Below are 16095 nucleotides of genomic sequence, written 5' to 3'. Positions count from 1 at the left end.
CTTCTTAATTCTATGAATCTGCGTATCTTATAAAACTTTGTGAACATGATATTTAAAATACTGTTCTAAAAAAAAGCCTGTACAGTTACAGAAAACTGTTTCTAGCATCGGTACTCCTATACAATTTTAGTCTGGGGAAATACATACAAAATTATTATAAGAGAAATGCATATCTAAATTTTAAAACACATTAACGGAAAATGTGCAGATGATTTTCAATCATTTTCTTCCTCTTTTTTAAATCTAGCAATATGACAGCTATTTTGCTCCTAGTTTTTCAGTGCGATTGGCTGATCCAAATTTTCTCCTTTTGGTGGGATATTTGCGTGTAAGCCATCATGGTGACTGACGGGTGAGCTGATTAAAATGTCCCTAGTACAACCAACCAGTGCAACCAGCAGATCGTGCTGTCTCTCAGGACCCTGGATCCGGAGTGAAGATAATTACTTCAGATTCCTAGAAAACAAGGACTCAAATTCCAATTTACACAGCTCTTGGCTCTATTGCTGGTGTGGACTTTTCAGTTACGGAAGGCTTGGGCTGATACACAACAGTGCCCATCCTCCAGCATGTAGTAAGCGAGACCCAAGAGAAAATGATGCTCAAAATCCCTGATGATAACAGAAGGTCACTTAAGCAAATACAGGAACGGCCCTGATTCAGGTTTTGATCTTTCAAGTATTTACTTGAACTCAATGATGATGGCCCAATCTGCTGAGAAAATTCTCCTTGAAAGAGAATTAAAAGGGAGAAATCTTTGACAAGAAAAAAAGGCAGCTGCTGGAAATTCTGTATATCCAGAATAAATACTTAGCTTTGTCTCTAGGAGAGAATCTCAAGAATCTATCCTTGGAAAATAGAGAAGGCATCCTATCATTTCAATGTTTTCCCAGCCAGGATAGTCAACTATAGCAAAACTGCATTACTGGATTTCTTACCCTTTCACCCTTCCCTGACCACCTTCGTAGTAGACATAGATTAGAGGTAGTGGTCCGCAACACTGAAGGGTAAGAAGGTCCTCCCACCTCACGTCCAGTGTCCCCCCAGCCTCCAGAAACACCAGCCCTACCCATTCCTGCCTCCCCTAACCCTTATCAAAGAATCACCCTCAAAATGTAAAAACCATAATTGTCATAAAGTAGATACTGAGCATATGTCAAAGTCCTATTTAATTTTGAAATAAGGGAATTGGTAGGATGACAAAGCTGGTTTAAAGAGAATATGAAAAATTGGAATTTTAGGTAGCCAGAGGACAAGAGAGACTGATGAAATGAGATTGGTAAATGTAAAACAGAAACTACAATCATTGCATCATCAATTTTCTCTACACTAATTTCTAATTTTATAGAGTTGTAAAACGTCTGGACCATAATCCATAGTAAATAGTGAGTCAAACAAAGTTATTGCTTTCCATGCATCAGCAAAGTTTTTCTTTAAAAGCCAAACAGTAAATATTTTAGGCATTGAAAGCCAAAAGGCAAAAATTATGTAGGTACTTACATAACTAATTAAAAGTTAACCATTTAAAAATTTAAAAAGCATTCTTAGCTTGCCTGTTGTACAAAAGCAGGCAGCTGGTCAGATTGACCCACAGGTGGTCTCTGTTTACTGGATGGGATTGTTATATTCTAATATAACATTGAAGGTCACACAGTCAACTTTTCTCCTTATTTCCAAATATTGGATCATTTTTCTTAAACCATCAACAATTACTCAAGCCTATTCCTCTCCCTGGCCTTTATCTTTGCTGTTACAGAAAAGTTAGATAAGTAAATGATAATGTAATCATGATTTGGCTACCTGTTCACTCATACATGCACTGAACATTTATGGATTATCTGCCATGAGTCAGACACTATGATAGCCACAAGGACCAAAAGATGAATCGACCCCATCTCTGCCCCCAAGGAGCTAAATAACTAATGAGAAAACTGGAAGCATATACAAAAAGACATAATAGAGTCTGTTAAATACTGGAATCAGGATGTCAGCAGAAAGAAATCTTATGAAGTAATGAGGAGAGAGCAATTAATTCTACAGAGGTGAAGGGATATCATAGCAGGCTTCATATACAGACAGTGATATTGAGCTGGGTCTTGGTATATGATGGTGGTGGGCCCAGGAAGAGAAAGGGGGTGAGGGACTATTCCAGAAGATGCAAGAGGAAAATGCAGACATTTCTGGGAGTGCCAGGTTTCTTCAGTTACTCCACAGTGATGACAGCTTTATTTACAGAACAGGGAGTGAAGGGAGCGAAGGGAGCTCAGATTGGAAGGAAGGGAAAGCCAGGCTGAGCCGGTTCACTTAAAGCCAGGCTGTCTAAAAATGCCCGTCCAATCTATTTGCTTCCACTTTTGGTGTCTTGTTTTTCTTTTTCTTTTGTTTCCTATGACTTATGGTCTTTTAAAATTAAACTTTAATAAAATTTTGGAAAGCTCAAAACGTTTTCCAACTAAGTGCTAGACAGTCCTTAAAGTGTTCTCAAGTAAAATAAAAATAAAACAGTTTATCATTCATACAATACTGCAAGTTTGGAAAAACTTAGGAAAAATATAAAATAGGTACAAAGGGTGGTGCGTATATTAATTTGTTTTTAATTTTAAATGCAATAAATAAGGCAAAAATTAATAAAATCCATTAAATATTTTTAAAAGACTCCAAAAATATTTGAGAGAAAACCAGTTCTAAGGAAATGGACAAGATAGATTGACTCTAGCCTATGAAGTAGGTGTCTGGAGGCCAAGGGAAAGACAGGGCTGAAAGTATACATTTGGGAAACTTCAACTGAAGCCAGAGAACAGATTTTTTAAAATGGCCAGGGGCAATGTGTAGGATGGGAGGAAGAGCTGTGAATGGAACTCTGAATAACCCCAACAGTTAATGGGGAAATAGAAAAATTACAGTAAAGGGAGCCAAGAAATAGCAGTCAGTGAGGTGAGAGACAATGTTGCAGAAAGTCACAAAACAGAAGAGCAGAAGAGGGAGAGGCCCATAATTTTAGCAGCTGTGAGTGAAAAGAGTAGAGGGCACTTAAGTGGACAGTTCAAAGGTCATCAGAATGCTTTACAAAAGCAAATGGAGTAGCAAGGGCAGAGAGGCCAGACTTCAGTGAGGCTAGAATGAAATGGAAACCGACAAAGTCAGCACAGGCTGTCTACCTCTTGTCTTACAACTTAGAGCAAGGCGCCCTCCAGTGTTAGGCTCCTACCTTTCCACAGAGACAGGGAGAAAGTTGCTAAGTTCCTTGAGGTTTACATTTTAAAGGGATGGCGCCCAGGACCTGGAGCATAACATTCCAGAGTTGTAAAGGTGGCAAGAGGGTTTTTAAAAGATTTACATCTCAAAGGAACATAGAATTTGCAATTACAAGTTCTTTTAACTAACTGCTGTAAGAAAAAGGAGGTTGTCAAATGTCCAACAATGATAGACTGGATTAAGAAAATGTGGCACATATACACCATGGAATACTATGCAGCCATAAAAAAGGATGAGTTCAAGTCCTTTGTAGGGACATGGATGAAGCTGGAAACTATCATTCTCAGCAAACTATCGCAAGGACAAAAAACCAAACACCACATATTCTCGCTAATAGGTGGGAATTGAACAGTGAGAACACATGGACACAGGAAGGGGAACATCACACACCGGGGCCTGTTGTGGGGTGGGGGGTAGCGGGCAGGGATAGCATTAGGAGATATACCTAATGTTAAATGAAGAGTTAATGGGTGCAGCACACCAACATGGCACATGTATACATATGTAACAAACCTGCACATTGTGCACATGTACCCTAAAACTTAAAGTATAATTTAAAAAAAAAGAAAAGAAAAAGGAAGTTGAGAGCCTTGTGGAAGAAGTTTGTCTTAAGTTTAGTGAAGGCTGGGAGCGGTGGCTCACACCTGTAATCCCAGCACTTTGGGAGGCTAAGGCAGATGGATTGCTTGAGCCCAGGAGTTCAAGACCAGCCTGGGCAACATGATGAAACCCCTGTCTCTACATACACAAAGCAAAAGTTAGCTGGGTGTGATGGCACACGCCTGTAGTCCCAGTTACTCTCATCACTGCACTCCAGTCTAGGTGACAGAGTGAGACCCTGTCTTGGGGGAAAAAAAAGTTTAGTGAAGCTGAGGGGAATATTAAGGCTGTCTTGGTCAGTATAGTATTTTTTTGTTTTGTTTTGTTTTGTTTTGTTTTGTTTTGTTTTGTTTTGTTTTGTTTTGAGATGGAGACTGGCTTGTCATCCAGGCTGGAGTGCAATGGCGCGATCCCAGCTCACTGCAATCTCCGCCTCCCAGGTTCCAGTGATTCTCCTGTCTCAGCCTCCTGAGCAGTTGGGGTCACAGGGGTGCACCACCATGCCCGGCTAATTTTTGTATTTTTAGTGGAGACGGGGTTTCACCATGTTGGCCAGGCTGGTCTCAAACTCATGGCCTCAAGTGATCCACCTGCCTTAGCCTCCAAAAGTGCTGGGATTACAGGCATGAGCCACCACATCTGGCCCAGAATAGTATTTCCTGTCTGTGCCCCAATTTTATTGTATTTACAGGCAATGCCCAGATAATTTATTTAGTATCATTTGCAAAATTTAAAACAAATTCCAATTAAGTCTTTCTCTTTTCTTTTGCTTAATGTCAGGGTAGAAAGCAGTTTGTGGTCACAATACTGGGAGAGAGATAACATTATTCCACAACCACTTTTGAACTAAGGAGAAGAGAGAATTTGAAAACTCTCATGGGATTTTTAGTTAATATCATTCCACATTCAGATCAGCATGTGAACTCCTGGATGCATCCTCTAAATGAGGATTAGCAATCCATTAGGCCAAATAACATCTGCAGAGGTGCAGGCATGTAGGAGAAGAAATGTGCTGTTATTACTGCATTAGGTGTGCCATTCCCCTTTTGAAAAACCCCTGGATAAATGAATCTGTGATATAAAAAGTACAAGCCAGTGTTAGAACTTTCTGTGATTTATCAACTGAAAAACCGAGTAAGTCACAGCTTGCTCAGTATTCTGCCAGCATCTCCAGCAACTAGAGTCGTCTTTCATTTAGGCTGCTGTGAAAATTCTTCAGAAGCATGTAGGGCTTTTATGCCAGTTAGTTGTGCAGGCTGAAGATTTCAAAAATGCAAAACCACATATAACTTATTCTCTCCTTGAATTCCTAAGAAGCCTCCTCAAAAATGGACAGCCCTCAAGGCCAGTAAATGGTAAACATTGAAATTAATTACAGTCTGACATCCAGGATGCATTTACGAAAATGTGGCTCAACGAGCTTGTTTTCCCTGGAAAAGGCATAATTTGTAAGACCTTCGACATCTCTGAAAAAGTGGTATATGTCACTCATCACAATAATGACAATAATAGTTACTATTAACTAATGTCAATAATAGTTACTATTGACACAAATTTTAATCTTAATAAATATACAAAGTAGATATTATTTCCCCCCACTGTACAGCTGCAGAAATTGTGTTTCAGAGAAGAATAAGTAATTTGTCTTTTGCTGGTCAAACTATTACCAAACACTGCAGATGGAATTCAAAGCCAGATTTGTGTGCCATCTTCAACTCTACCCTATAACTTCTTTACAAAAAGGAATCTTATAAGCCCTTCTAACTGGGTTATAGAGGCTGTTTATTTAGAAAAAGTGAAAACACACTTCAGTTTTATTAATCCTAAATGAATTCTGTTAGTTTCTACACTTCACCAAATGAAATTTCTTATCATATTTTGTCATAGTCTTAGAATGCAAAAAAAAGAAAAGTGTTTACTCTCAGAAACAAAAGTCCTGAGTGCCCAAGAGTCCCCTTTATATGCACTGCTAGGAGTGTCCCTTCCAGCTGGAGCAGTCATAGGAATTCTCCTTCCAGGTGATTCTCCTCAGCCTCTCCCCTCTTCATTTGCCCCATCATCTCCTACATCCCTGGCCCTGTCTCCTGGGGTCATGCTGCTGGCCCTTTGCCTCCTGGGACGCGCAGCACTGCAGATTTTCTGTTTGACATTTGCCTTCACTAGAGGCCCCAACACTGGTTGGACTGCCAGACACATTTCACGTCTCTCCAGGGTTTCAATCTGTGCCCTCATTCCACACCCCAACCACTGCATGGAGCTTCCTTAAAAGGCTCCTGGAGCTCTTTGGCCAACCTGTTAACACAAAGCCCTCCACACAAGTCCGGGCCTTAGCCCAGCTGCAGGGCCTCCTCCCAGCTCCCCCAGTGTCAGAATTCTCCCTCCACCCACTGATCCTGGGACAATTGGCCACCACCCTAGTGCCAATCCATCCAGAACACCTCTGTTTGGCAGATAATAATAATGGCTGAAAGCTGAGACAATTCTTCAACCTCACATCCAGGGCAAGATGTGTGTGGGTATTCACACATCCACTCACACAAAAAAGGATTATTGAGAGTCAGCTGTGGTGGTGCTTCTTGAGAGTGGTGGAGAACTGAAACGAAACCTAAAGTCTATCACATTACTTGCCACTTTAAACCAGAAAGAACTCTTGTTAACTTAATTCCACAAATGTGTATTAAGCTCCAAACATGTGCATGGTGCTGTGCTATGTGCTATTTATCGTTGAATATTCTCACTCTAATCTACCTTTCAGCAATAAGCCATAAGCCAAACATTTTATAACAATAAAATAAGCGATCAACAAAAACTTAAACATATATATTTTAAGATTTCTTTGAATCACTGAACTGCATCAGCATTTCTGGAGGTATCATGAGCCACCTCCGTTGGCTTTATGCCATGGAACACGCAGAATGGGAGACGTATGTTTGAGTTGGAGGGACATTAGTGATCACTTGATTTAAACACTCCATTTTATGGAAGAGAAAAGTGAGAGCCAGAGATGCTAACCTATGTTCCCAAGACCACAGACAATTTCTAGAAGCCAGGCCTTCCCCGCTAGGGCACTCTCCTGAGGCTTCTTCACTGGTAGAACAGATGAGCAGGTCCACTCTCTCTGAAGGTACAAATCATCTCACAACCTTCTCAGGACTTGGTGGAAGCTGTGAGGTCCCTGTGTAACATCTCTGATGAACCCTCAGTACAGGGACGTATTTATTCAAATTACTAAACTCGAAGCCCCAAGCACTATGTAAAAGTGATGTTCACACATTGAGAAGAGAACTGTCAGACTACCAGGGCCTCATTAAGACTTCCTGGGCTCTAGGCCCTTTGCCTTCATGACTATTAGTAAAGAATATTAAAATTATACCTTAACTTCGTGAGCACAAAAATGAATATAATCCAGTACGGGTTGCATTAATTTTTTCTTCTGATTTTAAAGAAAACATTTTTGTGGGCTCCTAAAAGCATGGCGGGCCCTCAGGCTGTGCCTCCTGCAGATTGCTATTGATTGTGATGCGTAAGTTTGCCTTTCTCTGATGCCCCAGGCAAAGGAATGACCCCTTCACCTCCTCGCCACCAACAAAACCATGACCACAAAGCCTTGGTGGTAAGTGGGGAAGGGGAGGGCGAGGAGGCCCCACAGCTGCCTGCAGCAGCCAGCAGGAGCGAGCGAACGTGCGGCGGGGTCGACCCCCCAGCGCCGACGCAACCAAAAATCTGTCACTTTGTTCAGGCGTGAAGCTTTGTCACGCTGGGCGCCAGGGCGTGGCAGCGCGGGAAGCGTTTGGATTCCAGAGTCTTAGCTCTGCCTTTTTGAAATGGGAAAAGATGATCCAGGAGTTTTCACCACATTACCCACGCCAGGCAGGCCCGATCTGCCGCTGTAATCACGGAGTAATAATGGCTCTATCAGCAGTCCCCTGGAGCTGCTCCTGCTACCGCGTGAATCCCTTGCAGACCTCGCTTCCCTCCACCAACGCGCAAGGCACAGTGGTTTTTAAAGTCAGAAATCAGCTGGGGTGCTTAAAATGTCATTCCCGAAGTCTACTCTTGCTTCTTTTGCTATTGAGCGCCATCTAGCGAGAACTAGGTTTCATCGCATTGGAAAAAACGTCCACGAAAGAGAGACCCAAGGGGACCTCAGCCCAGCCAGCCCAGGTGAAGCCTGAATTTTATAGGCAAGCTGAGCTGAAACCTTGCCCTTGGACAGGATCCAATCAAAGGAGATGTATCGCTTTCTGTCCAACACGTGAGTAAAATGGGACAGCGCAAAAGCAGGAGATGATGAAATGATAAATGTTAGGGAGATAAGGCACTCAGCACACAGCCAGTAGGACATGCGGCAAGAGCAGGACAAGGTTGAGGGGCGGGACGGGAAGGGGGGTGTCGCGGAGGGCACGATCTTGAGTTGGAGAAAAAGGAGTGAGACCTTCTGAGGTCTGGCAGAGAGGGAAAGCCTATTTTCAGGCCTGACAAACATGAGTGCACTTGGGACCAGAAACAAGAGGCTTGAAAAAGAGGCAGTCTTGGACCAACAGGGACCTATGATCTCCATGAATTTATAAACTTTTTGATGAAAAGGACCATGATCTTTTTAACTTTGACTGTAAAATGACTCAAGGTGTTCCCTGCAGGCAGGGGACATCATTTAAATGCTTTTTGATCACACGTTGGAGAGCTGGGAAACAAACTTCCTCAGTCACCAATTGGGATTGCTTTTCAGTACCTTTGAAATGCACACAGAAGACATTATGTAAGCAAATCCAGGGGAGAAACTGATACATCCGATGCCCTTACACTGGAAATCTCAGAATGATACAAATATTTCCAAGCCCTACATGGCAGCTCACTTATTTCAAGACATGTTCATTGCTGTCACATTTAAACAACAGGAAAAAACATGGGAGCCACTGTAGTGTCAGACTGTACTTTCTACAAGAAACATTCTGCCTCATGAAAGGGTGCAGCAGACAATGGATTTGAGCTTTTGTTTAGTTAGGGGAGCCTTTATTCAAAGGAAAGCATTCATGGAAGTCTGATATGTCTGCCAGTGAGGATGGCAATGCAGATGTGGTGGGGTGGGGGGGCTCTCACTCTTTTTCCTTCATCCCTTATGAGCCCCTTGGAGTCCTGTGGTGTCTCCTGGAAACCCCATATTTGAAAACCTCTAGAATTATTTAAAAAGTCAAACATTGTAAACAGATATGAATGTTAATCTTGGATCATACTTACTAGCTAAAATGGGCTTCCGTTTTCTCACCAATGAAAATGATGTCAGCAATATCCATATGGATTTGAGAGGTGCTGTGAATATTATTGAAGACACATGTTGAAAGTGCCTGGCACTGTGCCAAACACATAATGGCCTTTGATAAGTGTGAGCTCCCTGTTTATGTAAATAACTGCCCTTTCCACTGAAGCTGGAGGTTCAGGGTCATGATCCCCAGGGACACTCCAGGGACAGGGCCTGAAATGCAACGACATGTCTCTTCTGAATACAGCCAGAATCTACTGGGATGCTAGTAAACTAGGCCCGGACCTCTGGCCAGGCTGGACCTGGATCTTCCCACCAACTGCTAACGAGCAGCCACTGACACTGTTCAGCTTGCCGAGGTCAAGTGCCCTGGACTGTCTCTGTGGAGAGACTGTCAAATATGCTGTGTAGAAGAGCTATCCTCATGGCTTAAGAACAGAAAGCTAAGTCATTTTGCCAGCAAGCTATTATAGTAAGCCCAGTGAATGCCCCAAACCATACTATGTATTTATTAAATATGGTACAGGATCATGGTGAAATCTCTCTATAGTACCAACAGTAAAAATAAATGGTTTGAAGGGAATTCAAACAAATCCAGGCAGTGAAGGCAATTATAGACCAATTTGTCTACACACCAATCATGAGGATTTCACTTCCTCAGACCCAAACACAATTTGATCATAACTTGAAAATATTCTTCTAGACAATGGCATCTACTTTTTTCTCCTGAATCTACTATTGATCTCAAGTCTCTTTGCCCCCTTCTTTCCAAGCTTTCGACCACATTCAGAACAAAACATTTTCAGTTGTTGCAGCATAGCATATAGATTATTATTGATCAAATCAATAGCAAAGAGTAGGAAGTTCAAACTAATTTGTCTTGTACACGTGCTGTGGGATGTATTAAGAAAGAGACAAGAGACCAGGCGTGGTGGCTCACGCCTGTAATCCCAGTACTTTGGGAGGCCGAGGCAGGCAGATCACCTGAGGTCAGGAGTTCGAGACCAGCCTGGCCAACATGGTGAAACCCTGTTTCTACTAAAAATACAAAAATTAGCTGGGCATGGTGAAGGGCATCTGTAGGCCCAGCTACTCGGGAGGCTGAGGCAGGAGAATCGCTTGAACCTGGGAGGCGGAGGTTACAGTGAGTCGAGATGGTGCCACTGCACTCCAGCCTAGGGAACAAGAGCGAGACTCCATCTCAAAAAAAAAGGAAGAAACAAATATTGGTATGGCCTACCCATGAATAAGTTCATTATTCTAAGGAAAAATGTCTTTGGGATATGGCAGATAAAGAAAATGATAACAACATAGGGAAAATTTTGCTTACAAAAGTTCTACTAGTTAAACTTTCATTCATTTATCATAGAGCCAATCTTTTCTATCCCTTCCATGGCTCTGTCTTCCCAGAATCAGCCCACATCCAGTTTTCAGTCTTTGCCTAAAGCTTAAAGTTTTGGGTGTTCCTTGAAAAATTACATGAAAGTAAAGAGGGTCATCAAAATACCTAGGGAAAATATTTTTAAGGTAATAAGAGTGGAAGCAGTGTGAGTTGCTCTACAAATTACTGTTATAAATTCTCTCATTTTGACTCTAATTCTAATTGCCTTCACCTGCCATATTAGCAAAGCGGGCCAATATATTAGTAAAGTGATCCAATAGCTCTCCCTTGGGGCTCTGCCCTTCCCTGGAACTTCTCACACATTCCACGAAGGGATGGCCGTGAGACCAGTCAGAGGACTGTATAGCATTATCTGTACGCATTTTCCCCTAAATTTCTTGGAAGAATGGCTTTACTGTTGCCTGTTCCCTAGCTCGTTGCACATAATAGTTATTTGGTTAAAGAATAATCTGAAAAGTAAATGGCTGATATGGTTGAACAGGAGACCTTCTGGGGCAGAAACAACAGTGGTCTGATGACAAGAGGCCTGTTCTGGTTCTGCCATCAGCCCTTGGGGACTCCGGTCAGTTGCTTCTCTACTGAGAGTTCAATGTGCTCAGTTCTATAAGGATAAGGAAGGGCAAACAGGGGCCACTGGCCTTCCAGAGCTAAATATCTGAGATTCTCTTGATTTCTAATCCACTTCCCAAAGAATTGGAGACAACCCTATAGAATTAGGAATGGAGTAAAATAGAACAATTAATAACAAGAAAGAAGTGAGTCTAAATGTTAATAGGGAAGAAATAATTAATCCAAAAGAATGACTCTCTAAATTAGGGCCTTAGCAAGATACCAAGAGAAATTTATATTTAAAATCAGGAAATCATCCTGAGTTCTCAAAACTGTTCACATAAATGATGACTTTACTGCTTTATAAATGCTTACTTAAAAAAAAAAAAACTAAGTAACAAAACATTCCTAATTCTCTAATGCAGTGGTTTTCAAAATGTGCTCCCCAGACCAGATGCATCAGCATCACCGGGAACTGTTTTAGAGCCAGAACTCAGTCCCCATTCCACGCTGCCTGCACAGGAACTCTGAGTGTGGGGCTCAGGAATCTGTTTTAACAAGGCCTCCAGACGATTCTGATGCACACTAAAGGTTGTAAATAATTACATTTGGAGCTAAACTAATATCACCTGTGTCTGTAAATTCATTTTTCAAAGATACAGAATGTGGTTCTCTTTTCCCTCCAGTCTGATATCACAACTGTGCAACCCACTCCAAAATGAGGTAATAGCAAATGTATTTATTTGGTGTCTTGCCTTTGACTGCTGCCAGTTCCATTGCTTAGATATTCATAAATGCATTAAAATCTGCCCCATTTCTTACAGCTGATCAAGCAGATCCCTGCAAGTTCCTGGCCTGCGGCGAATTTGCCCAGTGTGTAAAGAACGAATGGACTGAGGAAGCGGAGTGTCGCTGCAAACCAGGATATGACAGCCAGGGGGGCCTGGACGGTCTGGAACCAGGCCTCTGTGTTCCTGGCACAAAGGAATGCGAGGTCCTCCAGGGAAAGGGAGCTCCATGCAGGTGGGTCAAGCATGCTAACGTCACAGACCCAAGAACTCATTACTTACACTTCTGAGAAACCCATCATTAGAGTAAATTCATATGGTCCTTTCAACCCATGGTTTTTAAACTTTAGTGAGCGTAGAAATCACCCAGAAAAGGGCCTGTTAAAACAACATGGCTGCACCCTACTATGCCCTGTTTCTGATTCAGTAGGTCTGGATGGGGCTCAGGTAGGGCTGATGCTGCTGGTCCTAGGACTCCACTTTGAGAACCCTGCTCTAGGCTTCCCGGCAAGGGTTCCTTAAGACCAATAGGGAAGGAAGAAAGAACCTATATCAGTTTTAAAAGACTGAATACTTGGTCTACTACCTTAATTGGGGATGTATTTGTGCATAAAATTTGATTTTTCCTGTTAGCAAACATAATAGCTTTCATCATAAGAAAGCTGGGAAATATAGAAAATTATGAGAAAAAAAGATAAAAATCCTGTTAATTCAACACATTATCTTTTGGTGTTCATGTTTATATAAAAATGAAAATCAGTTAATTCCACACATTAACAGTTATCTTTTGGTGTTCATGTTTATATACAATTGATTTATATGGAATTTTCTAAAGCACAATAGAAACAGACTTTCTCGTTTTATAGTCCTCTTTTTTTAACTTAGAATGTTTCCCCATGTCATGAAATATTTTTGTAGCATCATTTTTAGTGATTACATAACAGTCCATTCTCTAGATGTGTTATGATGTGTTTAATCATTCCTTCATTTCCAGACAGAAAGGTTAAGAGAAGCTTTTGAGAAGGAGGAAAAGGAGGCAAGATACAAAGGCCTCTCTATTCAGGAACCAGACTTTAGAGTGTTATGAAGGTGGCCTTATGAGCAGAAAGGGACCAGGAAAGTTTCTATATAATGCAACCTATATTACAGACAAAGGATGAACATCCACATGTATTAATAAAGACAAACGTCCTAATTTTTTTTTTCAAACACAAACTCATACATTCATTAATGAGGTAACTAATTTTCCACAAGGGTGCCAAGACAATTGAGTGGAGAAAAAATAGTCTTTTTCAACAAATGGTCCTGTGTGTGACAACCAGATATCCACGTGAAAAGAATGAATTTGGACCCCTAACACCACATACAAAAATTAACTCAAAATAGATCAAAGGCCTAAATGTCCAGCTAGGATTATAAAACCCTTTTTTTAAATTTAATTTTATTTTATTTTATTTCCCATTTTTCTTTTTTTTAATTTTATTATTATTATACTTTAAGTTTTAGGGTACATGTGCACAACATGCAGGTTTGTTACATATGTATACATGTGCCATGCTGGTGTGCTGCACCCATTAACTCATCATTTAGCATTAGGTATATCTCCTAATGCTATCCCTCCCCCCTCCCCCCACCCCACAACAGTCCCCTGTGTGTGATGTTCCCCTTCCTGTGTCCATGTGTTCTCATTGTTCAATTCCCACCTATGAGAACATGCAGTGTTTGGTTTTTTGTCCTTGTGATAGTTTGCTGAGAATGACAAACATCCTAATATTAAAATGAGCAAAAAATACAGAGGTGCGATTCATAGAAGAAACCCACATGACCAGCAAAATACAGAAGATACTGGATCTCACTATCATCAGGGAAATCCAAAAACAATAAGGAGATATCATTTGAATTTGGCAAAAGGAGATTGATGATACTCAGTGTGGGAATATGGAGGAAAGCTAGTTCCATCAAGCATTGCTGGTGGATGTACAAATTGGAAAAGCCTTTTTTCAAAAGAAATTTGTCATTATCTATAAAATTTTAAATTTGACTCAGGTACTCTACTTTTAGACAATTATTTCTACAAAAATAGTTGCACCTGTGCACCAAGATATGCTTACAAAAATGTTCACAGCATTACTGCTTTGAGTCATGAAACAATTGTATAGCCCATCAATAGGGAAATGGTTAGAGTACAGTACATTACTGTGAAACATGGCAGCTAAAGGCAATAATATATATAACTCTACTGGAGCTGCCATAGACGGAAAAATAACATATCATTAAATGAGAAAGCAAATTGCAGCATAAAAGATCCCGTACATGTAATAAATTAGTAACAATACTCTGAGTATATTAGGTTCAACCATATGGCACTGCCATTTTGTCAGTCACAAATCATCAAATATTGGCAGTTTTGTATAGTTCGATCTAACATGTAAGTAAATTCGTAATAAAAATGTGGAATAGATACACAACTATCACTCCAGTTAACAATAGAATGGAGTGAAATTGAGGTCCAGGATTTTTAATAATGAGAATCTGTTCATGTATCACTTGTGTACATTTTTTTTAGGCTAGTCAAGTACAGTAGTAAGAAGAGGGAAAGAAATAGCACAAGCATTTCCATCTGCAATTGACTGTAAACAATCAGTTGAGAGAATTCACTATGTTCAGACCAGCCAACATGTGTAATTTAAAAGAAGGGTTGGGCTGGGAGTCGTAATCCCAGCACTTCAGGAGGCCGAGGTGGGCAGATCACCTGAGGTCAGGAGTTGGAGACCAGCCTGGCCAACATGGTGAAACCCTGTCTCTACAAAAACACAAAAATTAGCCAGGCATGATGGCGCATGCCTGTAATCCCAGCTACTCTGGAGGCTGAGGCAGGAGAGTCACTTGAACCCAGGAGGTGGAGGTTGCAGTGAGCCAAGATCACGCCATTGCACTCCAGCCTGGGCGACAGAGCAAGACTCCATCTCAAAAGAAAAAGAAAGAAAGAAAGAAAGAAAGAAAGGTTGAGGGGTGGGAAGAAAGGGCCAATGAACAAGGCTGGATTAAAGTGAATAAGAAGAGGGTTGCATGCTGCTTTTGTGAACAGGAATGTATTCCGTTTTCATTTTAATCAGCCCTATTTGCTATTTCAGATGGCTGTACAATTCGTAATTTTAAACATTTCTCTTTCTTTAGTGAGAAAGATCACTTTAATTCTAGGTTGTCGTAAGTGAGATCAGTAAAGCAAGGCATAAGGTGATCTGGAAATAAACACCTCTCAAAAAGGTTGGTGGTGCTCTACTTCCTCCACCTGTGCCTGTCTCTGGGGCATAACATGGACTTGAGGGATTCAAATACATTGGAAAATTGACGCTCCTTAGACTAATGGAATGAAATGAACATTTTTGAGCACCATGTGCCAGGCACCCTGCTAGATGCTGGGCAATAGATGAGAGGAAGTGGGGAAGGAAGAAAGGGAGGGAGGGAGGGAGGGAAAGATGCTTAATTTCTTCAGGAAGAAGGGAGAAATTCCCTTATTACCCCAATTTTGCCCCTTTCAACTTCCTGAATATTCCTTTTTAAATGTTAAGTATTAACCCCTGATACCCTCAGCATGAGGACAAACCCGTTGCCCCTATGAGCTACTTCAGACAGACTCTCAGTGAAGAAACGGGACCACAGCAGTGCTCTGAGGGTCCCTTGTGCATCTCCGTGACCTGCTTCTCCTCCCATCAGTTATTTCTGTTCATCCCAAGATGCTATCATTTATGTGATGAAATTTATTTATATAAGGATTAGCTGACAAATTAAAACCCAATCAACCATAGATTAGACCCTGGTTACAATTAGAGGTTTTAAAGTTAGACCCAAATTTAAGTTAAGAGCTCTGCCCCCTACTAGGTATGACTTTAAGCCAGTTCCCCACCCCCTGCCCTTAAGCTTCAAATTTCTCATCTATCTAATGGGAATAACAGGAATAAATTCATGGTTTTTGGTAAGGAATAAATTAGATGCCCCTCAGTGTAAGCTACTCACTACTAGCATTATTGGAGCTGTTTCTATCAACAAAGGGCAGCCCTGTAAGGAAAAGCTAAGAATCCCTACCTGGCACTTAAACCTAAACTCAGAAGCAAATCCGTGAGAACACCAAGTGCCGCAACTTTGAAAACAGCGTTCTCTAAAGAACTGTAAATTTAGCTGCGTTTTTGTTATTCTACCTGAAAGTGATGAGATAGGGAAATGATACTGAAGGCAGGTGC

At 41.2% G+C, this 16095-nt stretch overlaps 1 protein-coding gene across 1 annotated transcript in view; it reads left to right on the top strand.

Moving 5' to 3' along the window:
* The window catches only part of IMPG1 (interphotoreceptor matrix proteoglycan 1), a 126990-nt gene that overhangs the window by 104471 nt on the left and 6424 nt on the right, over positions 1–16095 (top strand). The window contains exon 14 of the mRNA XM_008975372.3: positions 11891–12089. Coding sequence (XP_008973620.3) covers positions 11891–12089 — 199 coding nt within the window. The remainder of the gene's footprint in view (positions 1–11890; positions 12090–16095) is intronic.

Source organism: Pan paniscus, chromosome 5 (assembly GCF_029289425.2).
Source record: "Pan paniscus chromosome 5, NHGRI_mPanPan1-v2.0_pri, whole genome shotgun sequence".
NCBI lineage: Eukaryota > Metazoa > Chordata > Mammalia > Primates > Hominidae > Pan > Pan paniscus.
This window is presented reverse-complemented; position numbering and strand designations above follow the sequence as displayed.